This window comes from Hippichthys cyanospilos, chromosome 1 (assembly GCF_059441005.1).
Source record: "Hippichthys cyanospilos isolate Australia breed blue-spotted pipefish chromosome 1, RoL_Hcya_1.0, whole genome shotgun sequence".
In the NCBI taxonomy this organism is placed as follows: domain Eukaryota; kingdom Metazoa; phylum Chordata; class Actinopteri; order Syngnathiformes; family Syngnathidae; genus Hippichthys; species Hippichthys cyanospilos.
In genome coordinates, this window is record NC_142369.1 from 11,902,121 (window position 1) to 11,927,570 (window position 25,450).

The window sequence follows — 25,450 nt, forward strand, 5'->3', positions numbered from 1 at the left end:
CAAGCGGAGCGAGTGTGTCGTGCACGAGCGGCCAGCAACAGATGTCCACGCACAATTCTCGCGTTGGATTTGGGAACATTTCCACGAGAATTGCGTTTGGACAATCAGCCGCGAGAGCCCACAGAACGGGAACAACTTGCAGAAAATCCACTCGATTTATTCCTATTTGGAGTAAGCAGAAAAAAAAAAACGGGAATTCCGGAGCTTGCCTATGCACCTGCTCGTCCCCGCCGTCTGCAGGCCTCAAGTGTGTTTAAACTTCTGCTGGAAGCCGATTCTAATGCTTCTCCTGCCACCAGCCACCTGCTCCGAGGCAAGCCGCTGCAGGCCTGTCGAGAATCGGGGACTGCTCGCTAGTAGTGGCGCTCCGCGCACGGTTCTCTGTAAAGCCCCCATTCATTTGCGACCCGCTCGCGACGGACGTTTCTTCTCCTGCCCTCCACCCTTGACCCCTCCCCTGAGTCCCCTCGCACCCGCTTGTTTGTGTAAAACAGCGCTGGAAAGTGGGCTCCCCCTCTGACGGACGGCTGGTATTGTTCTATATCAATGACACAACTCACAAAGTCTTGCAATGACAAGTACGTTTGGCAAGCAGGGTTAAAAAAAACAAAAAAAACTAACAGGGCCCGGACCGTAGTTTGCCCATGCATGATTAGCCTTTTAATGTGAAGCTAATGGAGAAAAACATTGCACAACTCACTTTTGACCAACTAACTTTATGGAAAATATTTCCAGCACCTGAACAAAGTACATTTCTTTGGATATTGTGAGTACATGAGGTTGGTACGTTGTATTTTATCCAGAAAAAAAAAACACTGACTGAACTGTTTTATCCAGAAAAATAACACTGAACATGATTGTATACCATTGTTAGCATTCAATGCTAACCATTAGCAGCATATTCAACAAATCACAAATGGTAGACGTGAGTGCCGTGACATTTTATTTTGTAAGGTTGCCACACCTGTTGGCCAATTAGGGATCGTGGCACTTATTTGTGAACACAAGAACTTCAATATTCGTGAGTAATGGCCAGCATATTCTTTGTAGGTATCTTTGTAATCTTTGTAAGTCAATATCAGCTTTTGTTTTTGTAGGTTGCTCCTTAACACTTGATTGTGGTGTAGTGAATGGAGTTCATCTTTGCCAGAAGTTTAAAGCTGAGGCTGCGTTAGCGTCCATTGTTAACCGGCTAGCTTCCATATGCTATGTGCGTGTCTGCAAAGGTTCTATGCTGGCGCCTTTGGCTGGTCTGCCCCCTGGTGGCGGGGAGGAAGACAAGCACCTTTCTTCTTCATCATCTTGATCTTGGAGCTGAGCCATCAATATATCGACACTCTGAACCAAAACAGAGTCCAGTACTTTTCGCTCCTCGGCACCAAAGCGGCCAAGGACGTGGCGCTCCACCGAAGTCTTTCCCGTCGGGCGCCCAATGCCCACCCGTAGCCTTGGCATCACCTGAAGGCGGGGAACCGAAAGGACGAAACGCATTGAGGTTCTAGTTGGGAGCCGCCAGTCACAAAATATGTACTCACGTCTGAGCGAAGGCAATCCATGCACGACCGGACGCCATTGTGACCCCTGTGGACAGAAAAGAACGGATCAGCTTTTCACCAGGAGATCAAACAAAATAGGTGTATTTAATAAATTAATTGAGCATTTTCAACTCCAGCCCTACTACGATCTACAGAAGTGCCAGCTTTGCTTTTCATGTGAAATATCTGCGGCTTTGAAAGTGTATGGCTTTAATAGCTGGGGCCTGGCCTGATGATTGACGTGAGCGTCATCGAATGAGAGAGTTAGCCGGCGTGAGTTCTAGAACGCGGCTAGCTGTTTGTTCAAAGAAACGTTTTTTAGCAATCATATGATTCAAGTTACTTGATGAATCGCTTCACTGGCACACTGCATGAAAGTGGCGTTTGTGTACAAACCTGGCGCTTCCTCCGTGTTTGATGGCGACCTTCCCCAAAGGTTTGTCCAGTTCGTCGTGGACCAGCAAGATGTCCTCGGGTTGGATGCCATATCTGCTGGCTAAACAGCAGGGGAACGTGTTACAGTCTGCTTTTATAGAAGTCAATGGTGGCGGCTTTTTTTTTTTTTTACCCGCTTTGGCCACCGCCACGCCGTTGACGTTCATCAGAACTCGGGGGCGAAGCAGCACCAGGTGGCCCGCCTTCGTCACCGCCACCTCGCCGCACAACTGCCTGTCGCCGCGCCAACGTTCATCCAGGCCCAGACGAGCGGCAAGGGCGCCCACCACCGCCATGCCCACGCTATGCCGGGTGCCATCCATGCCCGGGTTACCCAGGCCCACCACCTGTAGTGCATGGAACAAAAGGAGAATAGTGGCGCAGCCCAGGATCAGATCAGTAAATATTTAGGAAAAACTATATAAAAATTCACACACAAAAAAAAATCATGATTCATGATGTGTTTTTTTGCCCCCCAAATGTCACAAGACTTTTTTCTTTTTTTAAAGATTTTTTTAAAAGTAAAATAAGACAAAAGTCAAGTAAAATAATGCTAAAACAATGACCTTCTTTGGGAGAAATTTTAATGTTATCGATTCATTTTTAGGGAAAACTGTAATCTTAAAAAGGTCATGTTTTGCTCAAAGAATTTATGGGGAAAAAAGTCAGAAATTAAGAAACTGTGGTGCGTAATTTTATTTTTCCACGTCAAGGAAAAAAAAGAGAAACATTTGAAGTTGTAAAAAAGTAATTATCACTCAGTGTGAATAGTGATTCATAATTATTCAAGAATTTTTATTTTGACTATAAGAAAGGAGATAACATGATGATTAAAAGAGAAAAAAATCATTAGAAAATAAAATCTAAATCTAACATTACATTATATTACAAAAAAATTAATATAACAAATAAAATTGATAATAACATTAAAGGATTAAATTTATTTTTAATGAGCGATTCTTTAACTAGTTTTTTTTTATAAAGATAAGGCAATTGAGAAGAGGTTCTCATGAGCAATAAACTAGCTAGTATGAGAATAAAATTGTTGATGGAAGGAGTAGAAATTATATGGGAATCGAAATGGCATTAATTAGAGTGTAATATTTTTTCAAAAATTAAGAGGACAAAACATGTGACTTTGCTGTGTGCCAACTTTGCGTCCCGCTTCCAAGCTTTTGTTTTTTCTTTACGTTGCATGAAGACCCAAGGCGTCCTTCCAGAAGCGTCCAGAGAGGTCGGCTCCTGGCACCCGTGCCACCCCCGCAAGGGCAGGCTCCATTGTGCCCATTGTCCCTTGTTTCTGTTTCAGTCTTTGTGTCCCTGTTATGTGTGATTGTGACTACTATATGTCATTTTGCACACAATTTCTTTATAGTTATTTTTACCCTCACTTACATCATATACTTGTATATTATATATACATAAGACAAATGATAAAACAATTGTTTTAAATCAAGTCCATAATTCAGGAAAAAATGTTAAACACAGAAAACGTTTATATTCCAAAGTTGACTATTAAAATAACAGTATTTTTAGGGAAAAAAATACCATGGGGGGAAAAAAGAAACATTTTTTATATACAATCAAGTCATAGCATGAGAATAAAGTCACATTTTGGGAAAAAAAAGTATGTTCAGGTTTTGTTTTATAGAATTTAATAATTAGGGAGTATCTTCATTTTTTTTGTGTGAAAAGCATTTCTTTTTCATAATCTGAGTGTCGTAATCATTTCCCCCTTGACTGAATAAGCTTAATATTAATTATCATGTGACCAGTTCTCATAACATTGTACACAATCATTTTTGATTGATCAAGTCTTACACTCTGCATTGCAGTTAATTGTACAGCAATTAACCTGTATGCATTCTCTCCATGTTTCATTCACTTATCGTAAGCATGACAGCATGTCAAATAAACTAAAGGTAAAAAATGAGACGATGTATCACTTGCCGAATCGAAGAGCTGACAGTACTTGTTCAGAATCAATCTTAACTTATAGGTTATAAGGATGAGGCTTGTTTAAACCCTTAGGCAATTATTATTTAAAGAGTGCCTTCAAGCGGAGTTTCGCTCAGACTAAATTTGGATGAGCATTGCGGGAGTTTTTGAAAATCACTTCAGCCCAAAGTGAAGTTTTGGTGACATCGCAGATAAGACAAATATATATTTAAGAAGATATCTGGTGACTTACCATCCTTCGTCGAGCTTGTGCTTGCACTTGTGTTTCGGAGCTCATCGCCGTTGCCACCGGCTCGTACAGCCAGAGGCGGCTGACAATTCTCGTCAAAAAACGTTGCATGATCAGAAAGTAGCGGCGTGGCAGGCTCAAAGTGCAACAAAGGCACGAAAATATACCGACGAATATGCGCGTTATCATTCGGCCGGTGACAAAGTGGAATAAAAGACTGCGATCGTTGCGGAAAGCATTATTTTCGTTTACCCTCTGTGGTAGCTTAAACTGCTAATCTGCTAGTACGTTTAGCAATCACGGGTTAGCACGTGGTGTCTTGCGAGCTATTAATGCTTTTAAACAACAGAAAAAACTCGAAAGACTAAAAGCGGTGAAGCGGAAAACAAGGAGAGAGAGACATTTGGGACATTATATAAGTAATATCAAAACGAATTCAGTATTCACTCGCAGTCATTTTAAAGCCCTTCCTCGTCTTCTTCTTCTTCTTCTAAGATAAGTCTGCTTTTCTTTCAGTAGCACACAGCGACATCTGGCGTAGTGAGTTGAGAACTACAACATCCAATTCCACAAGCAAAATGTGTGCACTTGAGATTGATTCATTTAAGAACATGCCCTTTACAAGTTGTTATAATTTTTAGACGACCGGTTTTTGCTTTATAATGAGAGGAGCGCCTACGTTTAAATCAAGAGCCATGGAAGTCCACCAGGAGCCATTCAAACCAAAATGAAAGACTCTTTTCTGGAGTAGCTCTTTGTGACCTTTTGGGGGTTCAACTCATAATAGACGTGCCTACCAAATTTCACACTGCAAAGCAAAACATGCTTCCCTCAAATTTACAGGAATACAACATCTAGCAAAGAAAAAAAACAACATTATACAAAGACAAACGTTAAAATGTTATTAAGAATACAGTGTATCCTTTTAAGATTCAATAGTTTTATTGTCATATGTACTGTATAGTAGTAGTGTACCACATAATGAAAATCTTATTCCATTCATTTCCCCGAGTAACAGGGTACATTCCAAGTTCGAGCGATAAATAAATAGCAATAAGAATAGAAATGAATAGTAATAAAACAAGAACAGAAACAATGAAAAAGAAACTTAAAATACAACAACAATAAAGTTGTAACATTACAAGATAAGATTTTTAAATGATGAGGATGTCCAAATATCAGCAAAAACTGCTCAAATTACACCAATTAGCTTTATTTGATTGTTATTTCCGCGTCATGACCTGTAGACCAATATCAACACACTGCCACTGGGAAAAAACAAAACAAAAACAAAACACTGATTAAGGGCGCTAAAAACGCGTCAACCATGCTGTCATTGTGTGTCAGACATGTCATGCTCAAAAAGTAAAATGTGCTAATAAATACATATATCTAAACAATGTGGGATTTCTATAAATCTATAAAATTACAATAATTTGTCCATCTAGTCAATGATGTTTACAACACCTATTGAAATAAGTGGGCTTCTGTCCCCTATTCTAGTAGTGGTTTGTATGCCAAAGAATCGAAATAAAGAATAAAGTTTGCATGTGAGGCTCTTTCCTTATCATTCAAAATTTAATTAATGAATAAATGGACACTTTTAATGTCTCCGTTTGTCATTCTGTCTTGCAAAGCAGACTGGAGAAGATCATGACGATTGTTTGCACAACGATTGAAGCAGAAAACATTGGCAATAAAATCATTTTGCATGCAAAATCATTGTCAAAAACCAATTCTGAATCAAATCGCAGACCCCCAAATGAGAATCGAATTGTGAGGCTGCCAAAGATTCCCGCCCCGACTAAATTGAGATGAAAACGATAAAAGAGCGAAACACGATAACAAAAAGAGGTTTTAGAAGACCTCGGGTAAGCCACTTTAACCCACAGTTTGAACATTTTATTTAGGGAAAAGAATGAACTTCAGTAATGAGTCTATTGAAATGTCTTGCACATTAGATTTTCGAAAGATGAAAGATGAAATGTCCGAAATAAAGTTAAATATAACTGAAGAGTGAAACACAGCGATCGTTTGATGATTAGCGGGGTAGCATTATTTGCGGCCAAACACAAACGACAACAAAAGCACACGTTCATGAAAAGCTTTTATTTCTTCGTGAAGAATCCCATTTTATAAGACGCCATCTTTTTCATCGCTCCATGAGCTGGCACGGAACGGCGTCGGCCACGGGGCGGCAGCGCTCCACCACGGCGTTGATCTCGCCCACGCTGACGCCGTCGTAAGTCCCCGTGACGGAGGTCCAGTGCGTGTCCCCGTTGTGGTTGGTGCGACTCAGCCGGGCCTTGAAGGGGATGTCGGCGGTCATCTTGCGTCCGTCCATCCTGACGCCGCACGAGAAGTTGGGCGGCACCACCAGCTCCACGCTGAGCGAGTGGCCGACCGCCTCCAGCAGGCTGGTCCCCTCCGAGAAGGTGACCGTCTGCTCCTTGGTGAAGTCCACCGTGCCGGGTCCCAGGATGGGCACCTTGGCCTTCATGGTGGACACGGAGCCGTTGCGGGTCTCCCGGCCCGTGTCCCAGGTCTTCTCGCTGGTGCTGGTCTTCTCCAGCGTCACCGTCTTGCGAACGGCGTGGCACTCCAGGTTGGTGACTTGGGCCAGCTGCAGGGTCTCGGGCGGGTGGTGGAAGAGCTCCATCTGGTCCACGGCGTATTCCACGTGCGAGATGTGCTGGCTGTACACGTCCGGGTTGACCCGCAGGACCTGGTAGCTCTTGTACCAGTACTCGTCGCCCTCCCACGGAAGGAAGAAGGCCTCGTGCTGGCTCACCACCTTTGCGCCATTCATTTAACTCGGTTTCACACTTATCTCGCATTTCTTTGTAATGATTTTCATTCAAATGTTGTATGGAATGTTGTAACAAGAAGTGCTGCTGCACCAGAAAAAAATGGCATGTTATTACATAATAAGTTATGTCCCATAAGTTTCTTATAACGTGATGGATTCTAACTGACTAGGTTTTATGTATTTCATAATCTAATGTGATAAGTTTTACAGTGTAACATGATGAATCGCATCTCAACATGATAACTTTCACGTAATGTAAGTGCAACAATCATCTGTTTTTGCATTGTGTGAAATTTATCATTTCAACATGATTGACTTTCACATAATGCAAAAACGGATGATAACGTGATACAGTTCTTTTGTATTATATGTTTCATGTTATCATTGTTCACATAAGTTATTCTAATCTCGTGTTTCACTTTAGAAGGACAGATTTCTCATTTTAATGTTTCATCTCAGAAAATTTAATGTTACAATGTGCTAGGTTTCATGTTACAACATGATACATTTTTCATTTTAATGTGGATGGTTTTTTGTTATGAGAGATTTCAAATTTTATCATTTTACTCCCAAAAAAATCTAAATTTCATATTTTAAACATAAATGTCACATTTTTACATAGGACAATTTACAATCTGCGAGTAATGTTATAATGTCAATATTTTAACGTCATGCATTTTCTTTGTTTTAACATGATACATTTATTGTTTTTAATGTGATACCTTTCACGGTATGAAGTGCAAAATACATTCTAGCACAGTTATAGTTTGCAAAGCCCCCCTTGCCACACTGACCATAAATAAGATTAAATTCTGTCGGAATTATGTAAGTATACTTAAAACTGTACACTCCGTTAACTTTTTCTTTTTTTTACAGCATTTATGCAGGTTAAAGGTTTGTGTAAGGCAAGGGTGCCCAACATACAGCCCGCGGGCCAGTTCTGGCCACAAATGGGTTTAATCCGGCCAGCGAGATGATTTTGTATGAAATGATAAAAGTATAAAAATGAGCTGAATTTTGTAAGAAATGAAAAACTGTTGTATTTTAGGATTATTGCTAATGTTAAAGGTTTTATGATTAATAGTGATGTTGTGCTTTTACTATTTTGGACAGTAATAAAAAACACGGATACATTTGAAGTTGTTGTTTTAAAGTTATATAAATATAACACTTTTCTAGCGTAATACGTTTACGTTATGAGGTAGTAAACTCTTAGGATTTTTTTGCAAGAACAAAAAGTGGTTTCTTTTTCCACGAACATCCGAGTGTTATTTTGGCAAGTGACGCGCGCCCACCTTGCCAAGGCCGTACTTGTTCTTGCCCACAAAGATGTCGACGCCTCGGCACGTCCTGATGGCGTGCGACGGAACCGAACCGTACGAGTCCTCTTCCCACTCCAGGAACTCGAAGCGGTCCACGTTGACCAGCACGTCGAACGCGCTCGACGAGTACTCCTTATCGGCGTAGGGGTAGCGGCAGGTGTCGCTCGTGAAGAAACCCGCCTCGCACTTCACCTTGCACACGTAGTCGGTGCGCTGCGCGTAGCCGTTGAAGATGGCCACCGCCCCGTCGGGCAGCGAGCCGTTCCATGGGACCCACCTGAGGTTGGCGTGCTCGCCGAAGTCGGCCGAGGAGGAGGAGGAGGAGGAGGAGCCCGGGTTTCGTGGGGCGGGGTTACGGGACACCTCTAGGGGCGGGACCACCTCCCCCGAGGCCTCATTCGGGTACGTTTCTTCTCACACACGGCCACGCAAAAACGTTTGCACAATTTGAAAACGTTTTCAAACGACATATCGTATTCAGAATATAATTTCCTGAACAGTTGTGTTGTTCAAGATGAACAATTTTTCCACCTCAAATATTCAAGAGGAAAAATCGCAAAAGGAAAAAAATAAATCTTACTTTTTAAATGAATCGGAGTCATCCCTTCTCAACACAAGTCAAGAAAATGTCTCCACAAAATGTTTTTTTTTTTTTTTTTAGAAGGTTGTACTGGGATTGTAGTTTTGCCAAAAATTGAGTCGTATTTGTTTCCCACCTCAAATTAATATTTGTCCAGACACCGGTCATGTCTTTACAAGTTGTACTCTACAGGAAGAATTATTCTTCGAAATTAAAAAAAAAATACAAATGTTATTGTAATTTTGTTAAAAATGTTGTAGTTTTCACCTCAGATAAATATTTCATTCTTCACAAGTACCTTTCAAGAAAATTGTTTTTTTTTCCTCCACAAAAATGCATTAACTTCTACAGAACGTTGTATTCTTCAAAATTTAAAAATATGTTTTTGTATTCTTGTCACAAATGATGTAGTATTTATTTTCACCTCAAATTAATATTTGTTCAAATTGAGTCTTTTTTTCAACACCATTCAAGAAAAAGTTCTATTTTTCAAAATGAAAAAAAAAATACAGAAATGCTTAGAAATGCTTTTTTCTTAAAGAATTACATTTTAAGTAGTCTTTACAAGAATAATATATATATTTTTCTCGGACTGAGGTTACACTTTTTTACATTAAAATAATGTGTATTTATCTCGGTGTGACTCACTGGAGTGACGCGGGGCATCAAGAGAGTTTGCCTGCAGTGTCGGGCGGCAGAGCTCCAGCAGAAGCATGGACACCACTGCAACAAGACACGCCCTCATCTGCAAAATAAATACATGAATACACTCTTTTTTTGGGAAATAATAAAATAAATGAATAAAATAAGAATTGTTGAATAAACTATTATAGTATTTTTCTTACAAAAGGTTCACTAATGATTTTTTTTTTACGAAAGTTATTTTGTTCAATATAAGAGACCATTTTAACTTTTATTTCAGCATTTTTATGCTTTTTTTTAAATGTTTGCAGTGGAGCTTTACCTTGTTGACGGTTGCTTGTCTGCCGCGTTGGTCTCAACGTTTGGCGCGAGCGAAAGCCGTTTAAATGCCTCCGTGACAACCTTTGACCCCAATATAAAATAAAGGAGACAAGACACGGCTAACGCGCTTTGAAGCATCAACAAATCAATGGCAACCTAACCCTTGTCGAAAAATCTTTGGGAAAACTCAGTCTTGCATTCAAACATTACTTTAGAACCAATGTAAAAAACCCTAACCCTGATTTCAAACCTTACTTGGAAAACCTAAGCCTAGTTTGTAACTTTACACTGAGAGCATAATCCTACTTTAACCTTACCTTGAAACCCAACCCTAGTTTGAAACCCTAAACCCAATTGAAAATTCAACAAGTGTGACCCTTGTGAAAACTTATTTTGAAACTCTATCACTTATTCGAAAACATAGCCCTATTTGGAAACCCAGATTTGAAACCCTACTTTGAAACTCTAATTTGATACCATACTTGGAAACTAACTCTTTTGAAATCTTAACCCTAATATTAACCCTAACCCTAACTGAAACCCACTCCTAGTTTCTAACCCTAACCCCAACCCACTAATTTGAAACCCTAACCCTAGTTCAAACTCTCCCTTGAAACCCTAACTCTGCTTTTAAAAGTTTATGTGAGATCCTCATTTGAAAGTCTCCTCCTTTGCTTGAAACTCAAGATGGATCTGAGTATGAGCCTAATTGTGTACTTGTGGCGAGCATCCGCCAAGTCCAACACAAGCTAACATGCAATTAGTTTTTTTCACCAGCAGTTGGCGCTATAATGCAACAATTTCACTGCCATTCCAAATTTTTGACCAATACACGTTTGGAGCATATGGTTAGGGTTGAAAATGCAAGGCAATTAGTTTTGGGTGGCGAGGACGACATCCAAAGTGAGGGCAAGATAGGGAGATGCAAGCTAACACTTTGAAATCTCTCCGTTTACTTAGGGAACTGATAAAGTGGCAAGATTGACTTAGGTTATCGCAACAGATAAGAATATTAGCTTTGGTGTTTTGTCATAAGTGATAAGAAAGGGACACGGGCTGAATGTGACCTTGACAGTGAAGGTGACAGCCAGGTCGACCTTCGTTTCAAGGTCACCCAGCGCGGCCTTCACCCTTCTGTGGCTTACATTATTCACGCACAAGGACATCATAAACATACTTTTTTTGTTATTTTTTATGAAATCTGGATTTTTTTGCAATCATATTATTGTATTCATGTTTATCCTTTTAATTGTTTTGCATCATTTGTATCATTTCATTGATTGGGATTTTATCTAATAATTTTAATTCTCAGTGTGATATGATTTATATTGTTGTTTTTTAACTTTTTGTACTATGTGTACTATTCGTGTTTTCATGTTGTATAGTCATTCTTTTATGTGTACTATTTTGATTATTATTCAAAAGCATTTGTGTTATTTGCATTAAGTGTTTTAAATGACTTATTTATTATATCTGGAAATATAATGATTTTTCATTTATCTTACGTGCATTCGTATTGTTTTATTGATTTTAATACTTATTATTATACTGTTATTTTATTATATTATTATTATATATATATATATATTAGTAATATTATGTATTGATTTTAATACCTATATATTATTTTGTTTTAATGATTTGTATGAACTCTATGTGATTGAAAATATTTGCATAATTTTAATGATTACTCCTATTATTGATATTTTTATCTCAGTTTTTCACAACTATATTTGACTTAAGAAGTTGAGTTGACTCATGAGAATATTTTGTTCCAAGTTCCAAGAAAAAAGCCGCTGACTCATCATGTTTACATGTTACACATGAATATGAGCGTGAATGGGTGAATGTGAGCCCCGTAAAGTGCTTTGCGCACCATGTGATATAAAAAAAAACACCGTATAAAGGGACAACCTTTACATTTTGATTTACATCATTACAATGAAAACAGAAAAACATTGTAATTGAATAATATAATATAATATAATATAATATAATATAATATAATATAATATAATATAATATAATATAATATAATATAATATAACATAACATAACATAACATAACATAACATAATATAATATAATATAATATAATATAATATAATACAATTAAATTCATCATTCTCTCATATTGTATCAATGCTAACTACCTGTTAGCATTAGAATAGCATCCTTTGATCATATCATTAGCGCTAGCGATGTCTTAAAACAAAGCATGTTTTCCATTTAAATTGATACAAGATGTGTAATTCTTTTGCTAACTCTAATCCTACTTTAACTTCAAAATGCTAACTTAACCCTCACTTGAAAGCCTAAACCAGGTTTCTAATTTCAACTGCTCTCTTACTAAAAAAGGTCAAACTCGGATTGAATCCCTCCCTTCTTTAGAAAGCGAAAACAATCAAACAAAAAATGTCGTCAAGGCTTTATTGCGGTCGAGTGTCGGCACGTGATTACATCACGGTTGTCACGGCGACGGGCAGGGCTGCGCGTCGTCCACCGGCATGCACCGGTCCACCACGGCGCGCACCTCTCCGATCTGGACGCCGTCATAGGTGCCCGACACAGACGTCCACTGAGTGTCGCCGTTGCGGTACGTGCGGCTGAGGCGGGCCGTGTACGGGACGTCGGCCTTCAACTTGCGGCCCTCCATTCGCACCCGGCACCAGTGGTTGGGCGGCACCGTCAGCTCCACCGACACGGAGTGGGAGATGGCCTCCACCAGGGTGGTCCCGCGGGAGAATTGCAGCGTCTTTTCGCCGCTCAGCTCCAGACCGCCCGACCCGATCAGCGGGATCTTGGCCGTGATGCTGCCCGTTATGCCCAGCATGGTGGCTCGGCCGATGTTCCACGTGGTCTCCTTCTCGCTGGTTTTGGAGATGGTGACCGTCTTACTCACCGCCTGAAAGAGAAATGGACAGTGGCGTGACATTTAGCATGAGGAAATAATCAAAGCACCGTTTTCCAACTCATAACCTATTGGCAATAATGGTGAATTTAGGGGACGTGAGCATAATTAAAAGGAAATGTATGGCAAAGGTGAAAATTTCCAAGCAAAAGTCTATCACGTTTTTCATAAAATCCCATTGGAATTTGAAATGAAGTTTCAAATTTCAAAATTTTTGTAAATTTAATTTCCATGGAATTCATATCAAGTAAATGTCAATGGAATTCAAGTGCAGGGGTGGAAAATTTCCAGTAAATTTTTGGAACGTTTTGAATAAATCTCCATCGCAATTTGAAATGAACATTTAAATCCCCTTTGTACAGATTGGAATTATTCCATTGCACTTCCTTGAGATTTATAGTAAAGTAGGAATTGTTGTCTATGTAATAAAAATGTCTCACATTCAAGTAAAAGGACAGATAATTCCAGTACATTTTTTAAATATTTCTGATTTCTGTCAATTTGTATGAAAAGTATGACAAAAAAGCCGTTGTGAATTTCTGTGGAAATCTGTAGATTGAAATGAATTAATTTTGAGTTTCTGATTCTTTCAGAAAAGAAAGAATACAATTTGTGATCGGTTAAATTTTAGGTAACATTTCAGATAGGTAACTGGAATATTTTTGGATTTGGATACTCTTCATAAGGAACGGGAAGAATTTAAAGACATTTGGTGTAACTTCATGTAAGGTAAAGAGGCACAAAATTTGCAATAAATTTACGGTCAATTTCCAGGATATTTGAAAAGTGTCTTCAATGGGTATTTATGCGGAATTCACTGGAAATTTAATGGAAATTTTTAACATGGTGTAAGTAAATTTTTACTATTGGAAGACGAGTTGCGGAATTTCGAGACACTGTTGTGCTTATTCCCAACCTGGCACTCATTGTTGGTGACGGCGGACATGCGCATGGTCTCGGGCGGGTACTGGAAGATAGCCACGTGGTCCAGGTCGTAACGAACGTGGGAGATGTGCTGCGTGTACGCATCCCGGTTGATGGTCAGGACCTGATATTTCTTATACCAGTACTCGTCGCCTTCCCACGGCAGGAAGAAGGCCTCGAACTGCGGGACCACCTTGCCCAGGCCGTACTTGTTCCTGCCCACAAAGATTCCGGCGCCGAGGCAAGTCCGCACCGAGTGGGGCGGCACCGAGCCGTACGAACCTTCCTTCCACTCCAGGAACTCAAAGTTGTCCCTATTGGCCAGGACGTGGAACTCGGGGGCATAGTATTCGGCGTCCCCGTATGGGTAGCGGCAGTAGGGCCCCAGGGCGGCGTTGTAGAACCCCGCCTCGCACTTGTACATGCACACGTAGTCGGTGCGCTCCGTGTAGCCGTTGTAGATTGCCACCGCGCCGTCGGGCAGCGAGCCGTTCCACGGGCGCCACTCCAGGTTGACGTTGTCGCCGAAAAGGAAGTCGGACGGCAGCGCCTCTCGCTGCGTCAGGTCAGCGGGAAAGGCGGGACCGGCAGGCGGGGCCGCAGCTGGTGACCGGTCGGGAACGGTGCCCTCTAGCTGCGGGTTGAGGAGGGACACTGCAGAGGAAAGCGAAGAGGGTAACGTTGGAGCAGTGGTCTCCGACCTTTTTATCACCGAGGGCCGGTCGACGCTTTTGCGGGGGTGCTCAAAATGTTCAAAAATGTATGCAAATTACATTAAGTCCTTCTTAATACAAGATGTAATATCAACAGCGGCCAGAGGCGGCGCTAAAAAAAACAAAGCTCAAGCCAAATAAAACACAAATGAATGAATGGACTGTTGAACTAAATCAGTTCCAAAACATTATTTTGGGTGCGGCCCACGCGGCCTGGTACCAGTAGATCCACGGACCGGTACCGGGCCGCGGACCGGTGGTTGGGCACCGCTGCGTTAGAGGACACCAAGGCACCAAATACTGTACTTTAATAATAATCATTCTTTTGTTATTTTACATTATTATTTAATAAAATGAAAAAAATATGTTTAGCGCTAAATTCAGTTTGTTTTTAATCTAATCCATGCTTAATTTACAAATAATCATAAAATAGTTATTGAGTTACATAAATAGAAAACGGTAAGTATTAGTGCGATTTTTTTAATTCAACAAAAAAAATTAAACGGCAAATTTAAACGTCATCATAATAAATCACCAAATATTTGAATTCAATACATTAAAATTCAATACAATAGATAAAAATAGATAGTAGTAAATAGTAAAATAATAGTCATTAGACAAATATAAATATATGTATGTGATGCGTTTTCAGGACAGATTATTTTTGTGTTATTGACAAAAATATGAATTTTCGACAAAAATGTCCATTTTGGGATTGGGAGCTACCACCATGTATTTTACATAATTTTACAGGGAATTAAAAGAAGGATTAGACTAAATTTCACTTCCGGAGAAGTAAGCCTAACTTTGTGAAAACACATCACATATAAAAAACGTACAACTAACATAACGAAATGACACACACGCCTAACGTACAATGTAAGAAAAGATGAAAGTATCGGTTCACCTTTCTTGCGTTGGGCGCTCTTCTGGATGACGTCATGCACACCAGCACAAGCCCCGCCCACCAGCACGCACAGCAACCACAGTGCTCTCATCTGGTTGTCAAATACCACAGTCAACATCTTCACATTTTCAGGACTAAGCGGGACAAAACTGTACACTAATTGTGTGCTGCTAGTACTATTTAGGATATTGCAGAATCATGTTCATTAGCATATTGCTCTTCACTTTTTTTTTACTCATAGCAGCTACATTTAGTATTTTAATCTTATGAAAATATCAAATATTATTTTATTATTCTGATTATCAGGATTCTTGTAATAATAATTATTGTCATTGTCAGGAAGAAGGCCTCGAACTGCGGGACCACCTTGCCCAGGCCGTACTTGTTCCTGCCCACAAAGATCCCGGCGCCGAGGCAAGTCCGCACCGAGTGGGGCGGCACCGAGCCGTACGAACCTTCCTTCCACTCCAGGAACTCAAAGTTGTCCCTATTGGCCAGGACGTGGAACTCGGGGGCATAGTATTCGGCGTCCCCGTATGGGTAGCGGCAGTAGGGCCCCAGGGCGGCGTTGTAGAACCCCGCCTCGCACTTGTACATGCACACGTAGTCGGTGCGCTCCGTGTAGCCGTTGTAGATTGCCACCGCGCCGTCGGGCAGCGAGCCGTTCCACGGGCGCCACTCCAGGTTGACGTTGTCGCCGAAAAGGAAGTCGGACGGCAGCGCCTCTCGCTGCGTCAGGTCAGCGGGAAAGGCGGGACCGGCAGGCGGGGCCGCAGCTGGTGACCGGTCGGGAACGGTGCCCTCTAGCTGCGGGTTGAGGAGGGACACTGCAGAGGAAAGCGAAGAGGGTAACGTTGGAGCAGTGGTCTCCGACCTTTTTATCACCGAGGGCCGGTCGACGCTTTTGCGGGGGTGCTCAAAATGCTCAAAATATGAATTTTCGACAAAAATGTCCATTTTGGGATTGGGAGCTACCACCATGTATTTTACATAATTTTACAGGGAATTAAAAGAAGGATTAGACTAAATTTCACTTCCGGAGAAGTAAGCCTAACTTTGTGAAAACACATCACATATAAAAAACGTACAACTAACATAACGAAATGACACACACGCCTAACGTACAATGTAAGAAAAGATGAAAGTATCGGTTCACCTTTCTTGCGTTGGGCGCTCTTCTGGATGACGTCATGCACACCAGCACAAGCCCCGCCCACCAGCACGCACAGCAACCACAGTGCTCTCATCTGGTTGTCAAATACCACAGTCAACATCTTCACATTTTCAGGACTAAGCGGGACAAAACTGTACACTAATTGTGTGCTGCTAGTACTATTTAGGATATTGCAGAATCATGTTCATTAGCATATTGCTCTTCACTTTTTTTTTACTCATAGCAGCTACATTTAGTATTTTAATCTTATGAAAATATCAAATATTATTTTATTATTCTGATTATCAGGATTCTTGTAATAATAATTATTGTCATTGTGATCAATCAATGATGGATCTGATGAAACAGGACTCACCCTGACTGCGTGCTTCTCCCCGCTGAGTCCTCCTCTTTTCTTCATATCTGACTTTTATACGTCTCACTTTCCACCACGACCATAAAGACACGCCTTCCTTAACACCGACACAACGCGAGCACAGCATGGACAATTTTAACACACGTGTCGCGAAACATGCGACACACTCTGTAACACACAATGTAACATAAAAGACAAAATTACATTACAATACACAATTTGCCAAAGCGCAACATGATTCACCTAAAACTCGGATGAAACACACATGGAACATTCAATGTGATGTGTGCGTGAAACAATAAAAAAAGTAGCTGGACAATACACCAACCAAGCGAGGAAATACATTTTGATGAAATTCTCTACGCCCACCATATTCCTCTTCTGATGTCAACAATAATTCTGTTTCTTATTCTTGTTTTTCCTTCACCTTCTTGTCCTCTTCCTCTTACTTCATCACCTCCACGTTTCCTTCTTAGGCCTCCTCTAACTCTCACTCTGCTCACTCTTCCTGCTCCATTCATTATACTGTCTCTTGGACGTTTTTTTTAACAATGTCTTACAGTGCTCAAGGTGAACGCAAAGTGAAATAATTATCTATAACAGGTTTCATCACCAACAGGACGTTGTTTTTAATTCATTAATTGTTTTAGTCAGAAAAGTGTAGAGTTAACAAAAACTTTGTGTTCACACTTTGAATAGTGTTGTGTTAAAAAATGATAAAGTCAATGCCAAGGAAAATGTGAATGGTTTTGGCCATAATTGTTAATATTTTTAGAACTTGTGCTGCATCAATCACTTTCAGAGTTCAAACTTATGTGGACGACATGCTCCAAATGTTCATTTTGGTCCTTGTGTGTTGCTAACATTAGAAGCGGGCTAAAAACCGAACAGACACATGTAACATATAAGGCTCACTACATTGGCTCATATCACCCAAAATCTCTTCTCTGCGTATTTGGAGAGTGAATAGGATAAGCGGCTCCAGAAAATGGATTGAGGGATGGATGGACAGTTGGAGAAAGCTTTGATATCGTGGACTTATCTCACACAAGGGATAAGATGGAGGATCATTGACAATTTGACATGAACAGACAGTAAGATAATAGATTAGGGTCATTAGGACAAAGTGCAGCCAGTCTGCTTTCATTCATTTTTTTTTATTTTTTTATCAGGCTTCACATTTTAATTTCCTCAGCGCTCCAAAGCAATTTTGGTTTTTCAATGTGTTGACTCACCATATGGCAGTGTTGTGTGTATGGCACCCTCGTGTGGTTAAAAAGTGCAATGCAGATGTAATGTCTTGAAGGACTCCGATATCTTTGACAATTGAAAACCACAGACACTTTGGCATTTTCTACGAATGTATTTTATTGAGGAAAAAAACTCTTTTATGGCACCAGGAATATACAATTTTGTTAATATCATGACAAGAGTTTCTTTATTGTTTACAGAATCATAAGTCCAATGTAGTTGTGGAGCCAGACTTTTATCTGTAGAAAATTTGGAAACACATATTGAAAAAATGCACACATACACATGCACGCGCGTACACTCACAGTTTCCATAGTAACAGTCACTCATACTCACATTTAATCATACATAAATTGATGATCGATAAAAACAATGCTCTCTCTTGATTTTTTTTTAAAGGAGTTTTTCAGCTAAAATTAATACCAGGGTTCCTACCTTCATAAATGAATACATTTTATCTTTACATGTTCATCAAATCCAAGAACTGTAGATATTTTTTTCGGTCCAAATCTTATACATGCCGAAGTTTTATTATTTTGGGGGAAATGTTGAAATACAAATAATATTCTTATTTTTTTAAGCTGGTGCCACTTACAAATGTCAGTAAAATAAACCACTGTTGATGTTAAGTTTATTATTCTTTACGGCCAGTTGACACGCTGTGGAAGCAATTTTTCTCAAATTTGTGATAGGACTTTTTCACCAGTAGAGGGCTCTGACAAATATAACTGCATATGATCCAAAGAAGTTTATGTCGTCATGACATGCCAGCTATGTTGAAGTTCACCGATACGTTCTATTTGCCCCCCCCCCCCCCCCCCCCCCCCCCCTCCCCAGACCGCTGATTCCAGGAAAACATGTCAATAAAAAGAAGTCTTTAAAATGAAGTTTCACTCACTAAATCAGACATTTTTTCTCCAAGTTTTGAAAACAATTTCAACTCACTGGAAAAGCTAAACACACCTTAATTTTCACTTGTTTTTTGACATTGGATTGCGTTGGCCGGGGTAAACACCACACAAATCTCAATGACTATTTTTGATTTGATTCGAATTTTTTAAAACATTTGATGGGCTAAATACACAAGTTTTTGAGGGCTATTTCCAGACTGAATTTGGACCACATTGAACACAACTCAATTATAAAAAACAATTTTTGGAATAAATTTGGGCCATAGTGAAAACAATGCTGCAATCAATTGACTATTTTTTGAACACTTTTACACCACATTGGTTGAGCTATAAAACAACCCTGTTTTCAAGCAAATTTCTGGACTAAATCATATCCAAGTTGCAGCCCAACATCCAATTTTCAGAAGATGCCGGGTGCTGGGTTCTTTTATATGCAAAGAAATGTTAACGTAGGTTTTGATGAATGACGATGCAAGATGATCTTTGATATCAGTGTACATACAGTATTTTTGCAAGTTTTGTTATTCTTACAAGAAGGACCGCCATCAGTCGAAACAAGTGCGTGTTTCAGCAAGGCTTGATGTCCGGCAGCGGTTCACAGCGGTCTACAATGCCGTTGACCTCGGAGACCTGGACACTGCTGTAGATCCCGCTGACGGTGGTCCACCTTGTCTCGCCGTTGGTGTATGTGCGTTTGAGGCGCGCTGTGTACGGGATATCCGCTTCGTACTTCTTGCCCACCATGTGGACTCTGCACAAGCTGTTGGGCGGGACCGTCGTCGTCAAACCGACTTTGTGCTCGGTGGTCTCCGCGTAGGTGGTGCCCTGGCTCAGTTTAATTTTTATCTCCTCACCAAATCGGATTCCTCCCTCGGCTAGTAATGGGATCTTGGTGGTGAAGGTGGTGCTGGCTGCAAAGAAGAGGTCGATGTTGTGCTGCCAAATGTGCTTCACAGTGCCGTTCTCGATGATGGTGTCAGTGACATTAGCTTCCTGGCAGTCCATGTTCTTGATGCTGTCATTCTTCAACATCTCCGGGGAATGCCCCACCACGGTGACGTTGTCGGTGTTGTAATGCACTTCCATCAGGTGGTCTTCCAGAATGTCTTTGCTGACGGTCATGACCATGTAGAGTATGACATACTTGTACTCATATTCCTCAAATGGCATGTAAAAGCATTTATGGCCAACATGAACCTTGCCCAGACCGTAATCATTTTTGCCAACATATTTGTCTCCGTCCTTGCAGTTCCTGACGGCGTTCCATGCCACTGAACCGAGGAAGCCTTCCTCCCACCCTAGGACCTCAAATTTGTCTTTGTTGACCAGGATGGAAAAGTTATGGGTACTATGAGCGTAGCCACTGTGGGAATAGACACAGGAGTTTCCTTCACTGGGTCTGTAGTAGCCCGAATCGCAGAGGTGCTTGCAGATGTAATCAAGTGTTTTTGTTTGGCTGTTGTTAATGGCCACAGCTCCATCTGGGAGCGTACCGTTCCACTTCTGCCACTCCAGGTTGGTTCGTTCTAAATCAAAATCATCAGATGACCATCTCTCTCCTTCCGTGGCGTTTGAAAGCACTGGAGGAGGTGACCCCTCACAGGACAGTTGAGGAAAAACGTCAATCTCAGCCGGATCTGGGTAGGAAAGTGAAGGAAAGACACAAAGCGCGGTTAGAGAAGAACCCACACAACCAAGCGTGACAATACTTTCATTCATCAACTTGAACAAAACACCAATGCAAACCCTAACAACCTAGACACAAAGATAATCAACAAGCTTCATTCTGAACAACCTTCATTCTGTCTGTAGTTTAAAATCCACTGTTGTTTTCAGACTGTGACAAGGCTTAAAACACTTAAAAATTCAAAAGTAAAAACTTAAAAATCTCTACGAGGTTTCAGCTGACATGTTTCGGCGTTATCTTTCACCTTCTTCAGAGTGTGGACTTTTATCCTCTTTGAAGAAGGACATTTTCAGATTTTAAAGTTTTTACTTTCGAATTTTAAAGTTTTTAGCCTTGTCACTGTCTGACAAAGAAGAACACAACAGCGGATATTAGTATCTTGACGTTGTTCGGGCTGTATTCAGTACCAGTTGTTATTTGTTTTACAAGTGGTCAATGTTGTCACACCTGACAGCCCGAACAAGGTCAAGATACTGATATCCGCTGTTGTTTGCACAACGTGTTCACGTTTTCAGAATATCATATGATGAACTTTGTCTACTTCTATTTGAATCATGCTCTATTTTCAAAGAGATATTTTGACACAAGTTGAACTAATTTTACCATACAATTCCTACCCGACACAATCTCTCCCGCAAACCTTAACCCGTAATCTTCATACTAAAATCACCCCAACCTTAACCCAAACCCACAGTCCCATTCTGCTAAAGATACAACAAAGAAAGAAAAACAACAACGGCGACTCATATTGTCACTTACTGGGCTGTGTGCAATTCGGATGTTGGGCCGAGGCTAAGCCCAGCAAGGCCAGCAGCAGGAGTACCACCGACGGATTCATCAGACACCCGAGATGGGACACAGAACAGCAGAAGCAGATCCCTGAGCTCAGTCCAAGAGGGTCTGAATGAAGCAGTGACCAGCAAATGTATTTATATCCTCTGCTCTTCAATTGCACTTTGGATGTTACGCTATCCACCATATGGAACATTGACCAGCGCAAACAAAGTGGTGAGGTATTGTAAATGTTGTTAAGGTTCAGCTTGGCCAAAGGGTATTGGCAAGTGGGTGACACGAAAATCATGTGTATCAGGATTCAAATCAGGACGCGTTCATGGCCACACACCCAAAGTGTTTGGAATCAAATGATACATAACGAGGCTAGCCTGTGTGTGGCGCCATTGCCTTCGAACGAAAGAGCATTCAAGTGCTAAAGCCAATGCAAATACAGACACCAACAAATATTTGTCACCAGGGTGGTCATGTCAATCAATCAATCGATCAAATTTTATTTGTATAGCCCTGAATCACCGAAGTCTCAAAGGGCTTGTCGAGACTTCTTTTGAAAGAAGAAGTCATCCAGAGACATCTTTTCGGTGTAGGTACACAACAGCATCCCCCGTCAAAGCTCCCATAAGGGGAAGGACACCATTTCACGATTTATGAAGCTAGCAGAGCAGCACGAAAACGAGGACGAATGGAGCTAGGAGCTGTTCAGAAAATCGGCCAATCACTAGCTAAAGAAGAATGGAAACAGTCCTAAAAAATAAAGGAAAGAAAAACACCGGGCACTGGTCCGACAGGTGGTAGGATAAAAAATAGAAATATAAAAATATCGCTCGTCTCGTCTCTCCAGCTAGTGCTAAAACAGCAGCAAAGCCCAATATCGCATGATGTCATCTCATCGTGTCTCATGAATGATATGAATTCGTAAGCTGAGCCGTGATTGGGCTTTACTTGGGCCTTGAGCATCTGTGATGTCATTTTAAATCAACAACAAGTGCAAAATGGCCGTCATTTTGTAGGCTGATTCATATTCCACAAAAAAGCAAGACAAACCAGAATGCTGAAGAAAGAAGGAGGAAAGAAAACCTTTGATTCGACTTCCACGATGAATGATGGCGGATGAATGAATGAATCAAAAAGAGAATGATGGACAGTTGATGACATAATGGATGGCCATACTGTTATACGGACATAATTAATCAGAAGATGGATGGATGGACGGACTGATTGACAGACTCCAAACTGCTCCGAGCACCAGGTGTTTTTTTTGCATCTGTGCCCTTGTGACTTCTCAAGGCACGCGCAATTTGGACATGTACATTTCTTGAAGAAAAGAGGAAGAAGGTTTACCTAGCTGTATATTTATTGAATTTTCACACATTTTAACAAGGCTTAAAATCAGGAAGAGGTTCGCAGCGTTCCATTTCGGCTTCGACCTCGGAGATCTGGATGCCCTTGAAAGTCCCGGTGATGGTGGCCCACTTGGTCTCCCCGTTACGGTAGGTGCGCTGGAGTCTTGCTGTGTACGGGATGTCCAATCCGTACTTCTTCCCCTGCATTTTGACGGTACACGTGTGGCCGGAGGGTACCGTGGTGGTCAGCGTCAGACTGTGGCTGTTGGTCTCGGTGTAGGTGGTCTCTTTATTCAATTGGTATGTGAAGGCGGCCCTGAAGTCAATCTCTCCTTTGGCTATGAAGGGGATTTTGGTCACGATGGTGACGCCCAATCCCACCGTGAGAGAAAAGTCGATCTCCCACTTTTTAGTTGTCGAGACAGTCTTGGTAAGGGTGAGCTCATGCTGGATCGTCTGGCACTCCTTGTTGGAAATTGTGTCCTTGTTCAGGATCTCCGGGGGATACTCAATGGGTTTTATACCCGCAGTCTTGTACACAACATCCATCAGGTGCTCTCTCCTGACATCCCTGTTTGTTTCCAGGACCAGGTATTCATTGTACCAAATACTTTTGCTGCCCCAGGGAAGGTTGAACACCCCTTCACTCCTCTTCACCTCTCCTAGTCCGTAATCGTTCATACCAACATAGATGTCCTCGTTGCTGCAGGTCCTAATAGAATTGGGCGACACTGAACCCTTGTAGCCCTTGATCCACTTCATGATCTCAAAGTTGTCTTCGTTGACAAGCACATCAAACTCCATGGCAGAGTACCCCTGCCCGTCAGCGGCATAGGCGCAGGTGGCGACGCTCTTCGTAGAGTCGAAGTAGCCCGAGTGACAACCCACTTTGCAGATGTAATCGATGCGGTTGGAATAGGAGTTGTAGATGGACACGGTATTTTCTGGGATCTGGTTTTGGACCTTCCTCTTCCATACCAGCGTTGTTCCGTCGAATTCCGTCGAGGGGGAATCTTTTGCTTCATTCAAGGATTCTGCTGATGGGGTCAGAGCAGTTGTGTTTGGTGGTTGTTCCGGACGCTTGTTCCCCAGAGCAGGATCGAGAGCAGGGGGTGGCCCTGTTGAGTGAAGAAGGGATGAAAACAATCAGCGCAATGAATAGCCACTGGACACTAATTTTCCAAGTTTTTGAAGCATATGACAGTGACAATTAAGAGGTCTGAAAAAGTCAGAAGTGTAAACTCATACTATACGGCAAAAGCTGTCTCATCATTTATTTGATGTCCTCGTTGTAAGACAAGTAGATAGATAGATAGATAGATAGATAGATAGATAGATAGATAGATAGATAGATAGATAGATAGATAGATAGATAGATAGATAGATAGATAGATAGATAGATAGATAGAATAATTACATATGACTGTTTAAAAAGGATCATACTGGTGCAAATTAATTATTCTGTCACTAACTCAGCCATTCTTATAGGATGTTCTTGTCAATTTTTTCCGCCTTTTTCTCATTCCATTAGTGTGCCCAACACATTCTACTATTGCTTTTGCATTGACAACTACTAGTCCAGGGCAGAGTACCGCATGACGGCACCTGAGGTGGGCTTTTGATCACAGTTGTCAGTGCTGGCGAAGGTCAGGTACACCAGACCCAACAGCAAAAGAGGAAACCACAGCTTTGTCATCTTGGTTTGGTCCAACACTAGATGAGAAATCAAATTGACATCCAAGGACAACATAAATGAATACAATGAGGGTGACATCAAACATCACAGAGAAACAACACAAGGATGGCAAAGAGACACACTCACCTCAAGTTGAAGTGTGCCTATTGGAAGCGGGCAGCTGACACATATTTATATACTCTGAACAACGTCTGCCCTTTGACTCACAGTCATCCTCTGTATAAAACATTGACCAGTGCAAACAAATCCTCAAATGGGACAGTTCTTTGGAACTTTTTTCCCTCCATTGTGTACAGAAGCATATAGTCAATATAAAAAAAAAAAAAGAAGACTGTGATCACAAAATACAATACACAGGCAGATGGACCTACTTTGCACAGAAAATGACCTTTCAAGGCACTGAAAATCAAATATTACCAAGGCTTCCCGTCACCACCCACGTGTAGTATTTTAAACTGCAAAAGGTCTCTTTTCATTTTGACAAATTCACCCCGACCTGATTCAGGCTTACCGTCAAAACCCATTCAAACTCTTAAAAAATATCAATTCTGTGCCCAAATTCGGTCAGCCTATTTTCATAGGCTTTCCCCTTGAAATGTGCAAACGTTTCAGGCACTTTGACATTGATAAGGTCGCTACGGCTAGGGCTCTCATTTTAAGCACAACATTTGACCTCTTAGTCCATGTTCCTTATTCAGACGTATTTTGATCCTCTGAAATATAGTGCATTTTTATTCATCTCTTAACTTAATTAGGTGCAAAATTTTACAGCACACCATTATCCAAGCCAGGAAAGATAGGGCTGCACAATGGCATGATTAAATTGTTGGGGAACTACTGTACACCACAGTACTGCAGGTAATTATAGCCAAGACAGATTTACTAATATGTGGAAGAACAACCATAAGGAAACGAATAGAAACATACGTCATGTTTTGGGTACTACTTGGTGTT

At 41.1% G+C, this 25,450-nt stretch overlaps 6 protein-coding genes across 6 annotated transcripts; all 6 read right to left on the minus strand.

The window, feature by feature from the left end:
* Nucleotides 1–696: 696 nt before the first annotated feature.
* ptrh1 (peptidyl-tRNA hydrolase 1 homolog) lies at nucleotides 697–4,631 on the minus strand. Its single transcript, XM_088421822.1, has 5 exons — nucleotides 4,162–4,631; nucleotides 2,104–2,317; nucleotides 1,932–2,031; nucleotides 1,536–1,581; nucleotides 697–1,458 (listed from the first exon to the last, which is right to left on the minus strand). The coding sequence occupies exons 1-5, from the start codon at nucleotides 4,345–4,347 to the stop codon at nucleotides 1,207–1,209; spliced, it is 798 nt and encodes a 265-aa protein (XP_088277948.1). The 5' UTR covers nucleotides 4,348–4,631; the 3' UTR covers nucleotides 697–1,206.
* Nucleotides 4,632–6,216: 1,585 nt separating this feature from the next.
* Nucleotides 6,217–9,853, minus strand: LOC148429190 (natterin-3-like). Its single transcript, XM_088424750.1, has 4 exons — nucleotides 9,834–9,853; nucleotides 9,518–9,614; nucleotides 8,263–8,699; nucleotides 6,217–6,952 (listed from the first exon to the last, which is right to left on the minus strand). The coding sequence occupies exons 2-4, from the start codon at nucleotides 9,612–9,614 to the stop codon at nucleotides 6,311–6,313; spliced, it is 1,176 nt and encodes a 391-aa protein (XP_088280876.1). The 5' UTR covers nucleotides 9,834–9,853; the 3' UTR covers nucleotides 6,217–6,310.
* Nucleotides 9,854–12,302: 2,449 nt separating this feature from the next.
* Nucleotides 12,303–15,405, minus strand: LOC148429191 (natterin-3-like). The gene is made up of 3 exons (XM_088425837.1): nucleotides 15,288–15,405; nucleotides 13,660–14,321; nucleotides 12,303–12,737 (listed from the first exon to the last, which is right to left on the minus strand). Exons 1-3 carry the CDS (start codon nucleotides 15,403–15,405, stop codon nucleotides 12,303–12,305), a joined length of 1,215 nt encoding a protein of 404 aa, XP_088281963.1.
* A 164-nt stretch (nucleotides 15,406–15,569) lies between these two features.
* On the minus strand, nucleotides 15,570–16,561 carry LOC148429192 (natterin-3-like). The gene is made up of 2 exons (XM_088424557.1): nucleotides 16,444–16,561; nucleotides 15,570–16,114 (listed from the first exon to the last, which is right to left on the minus strand). Exons 1-2 carry the CDS (start codon nucleotides 16,559–16,561, stop codon nucleotides 15,570–15,572), a joined length of 663 nt encoding a protein of 220 aa, XP_088280683.1.
* Nucleotides 16,562–19,261: 2,700 nt separating this feature from the next.
* LOC148429193 (natterin-4-like) lies at nucleotides 19,262–21,594 on the minus strand. Its single transcript, XM_088421187.1, has 2 exons — nucleotides 21,425–21,594; nucleotides 19,262–20,615 (listed from the first exon to the last, which is right to left on the minus strand). The coding sequence occupies exons 1-2, from the start codon at nucleotides 21,501–21,503 to the stop codon at nucleotides 19,546–19,548; spliced, it is 1,149 nt and encodes a 382-aa protein (XP_088277313.1). The 5' UTR covers nucleotides 21,504–21,594; the 3' UTR covers nucleotides 19,262–19,545.
* A 1,199-nt stretch (nucleotides 21,595–22,793) lies between these two features.
* On the minus strand, nucleotides 22,794–24,722 carry LOC148429194 (natterin-3-like). Its single transcript, XM_088435153.1, has 3 exons — nucleotides 24,623–24,722; nucleotides 24,406–24,513; nucleotides 22,794–23,918 (listed from the first exon to the last, which is right to left on the minus strand). Exons 2-3 carry the CDS (start codon nucleotides 24,494–24,496, stop codon nucleotides 22,831–22,833), a joined length of 1,179 nt encoding a protein of 392 aa, XP_088291279.1. The 5' UTR covers nucleotides 24,497–24,513; nucleotides 24,623–24,722; the 3' UTR covers nucleotides 22,794–22,830.
* Nucleotides 24,723–25,450: the final 728 nt, after the last annotated feature.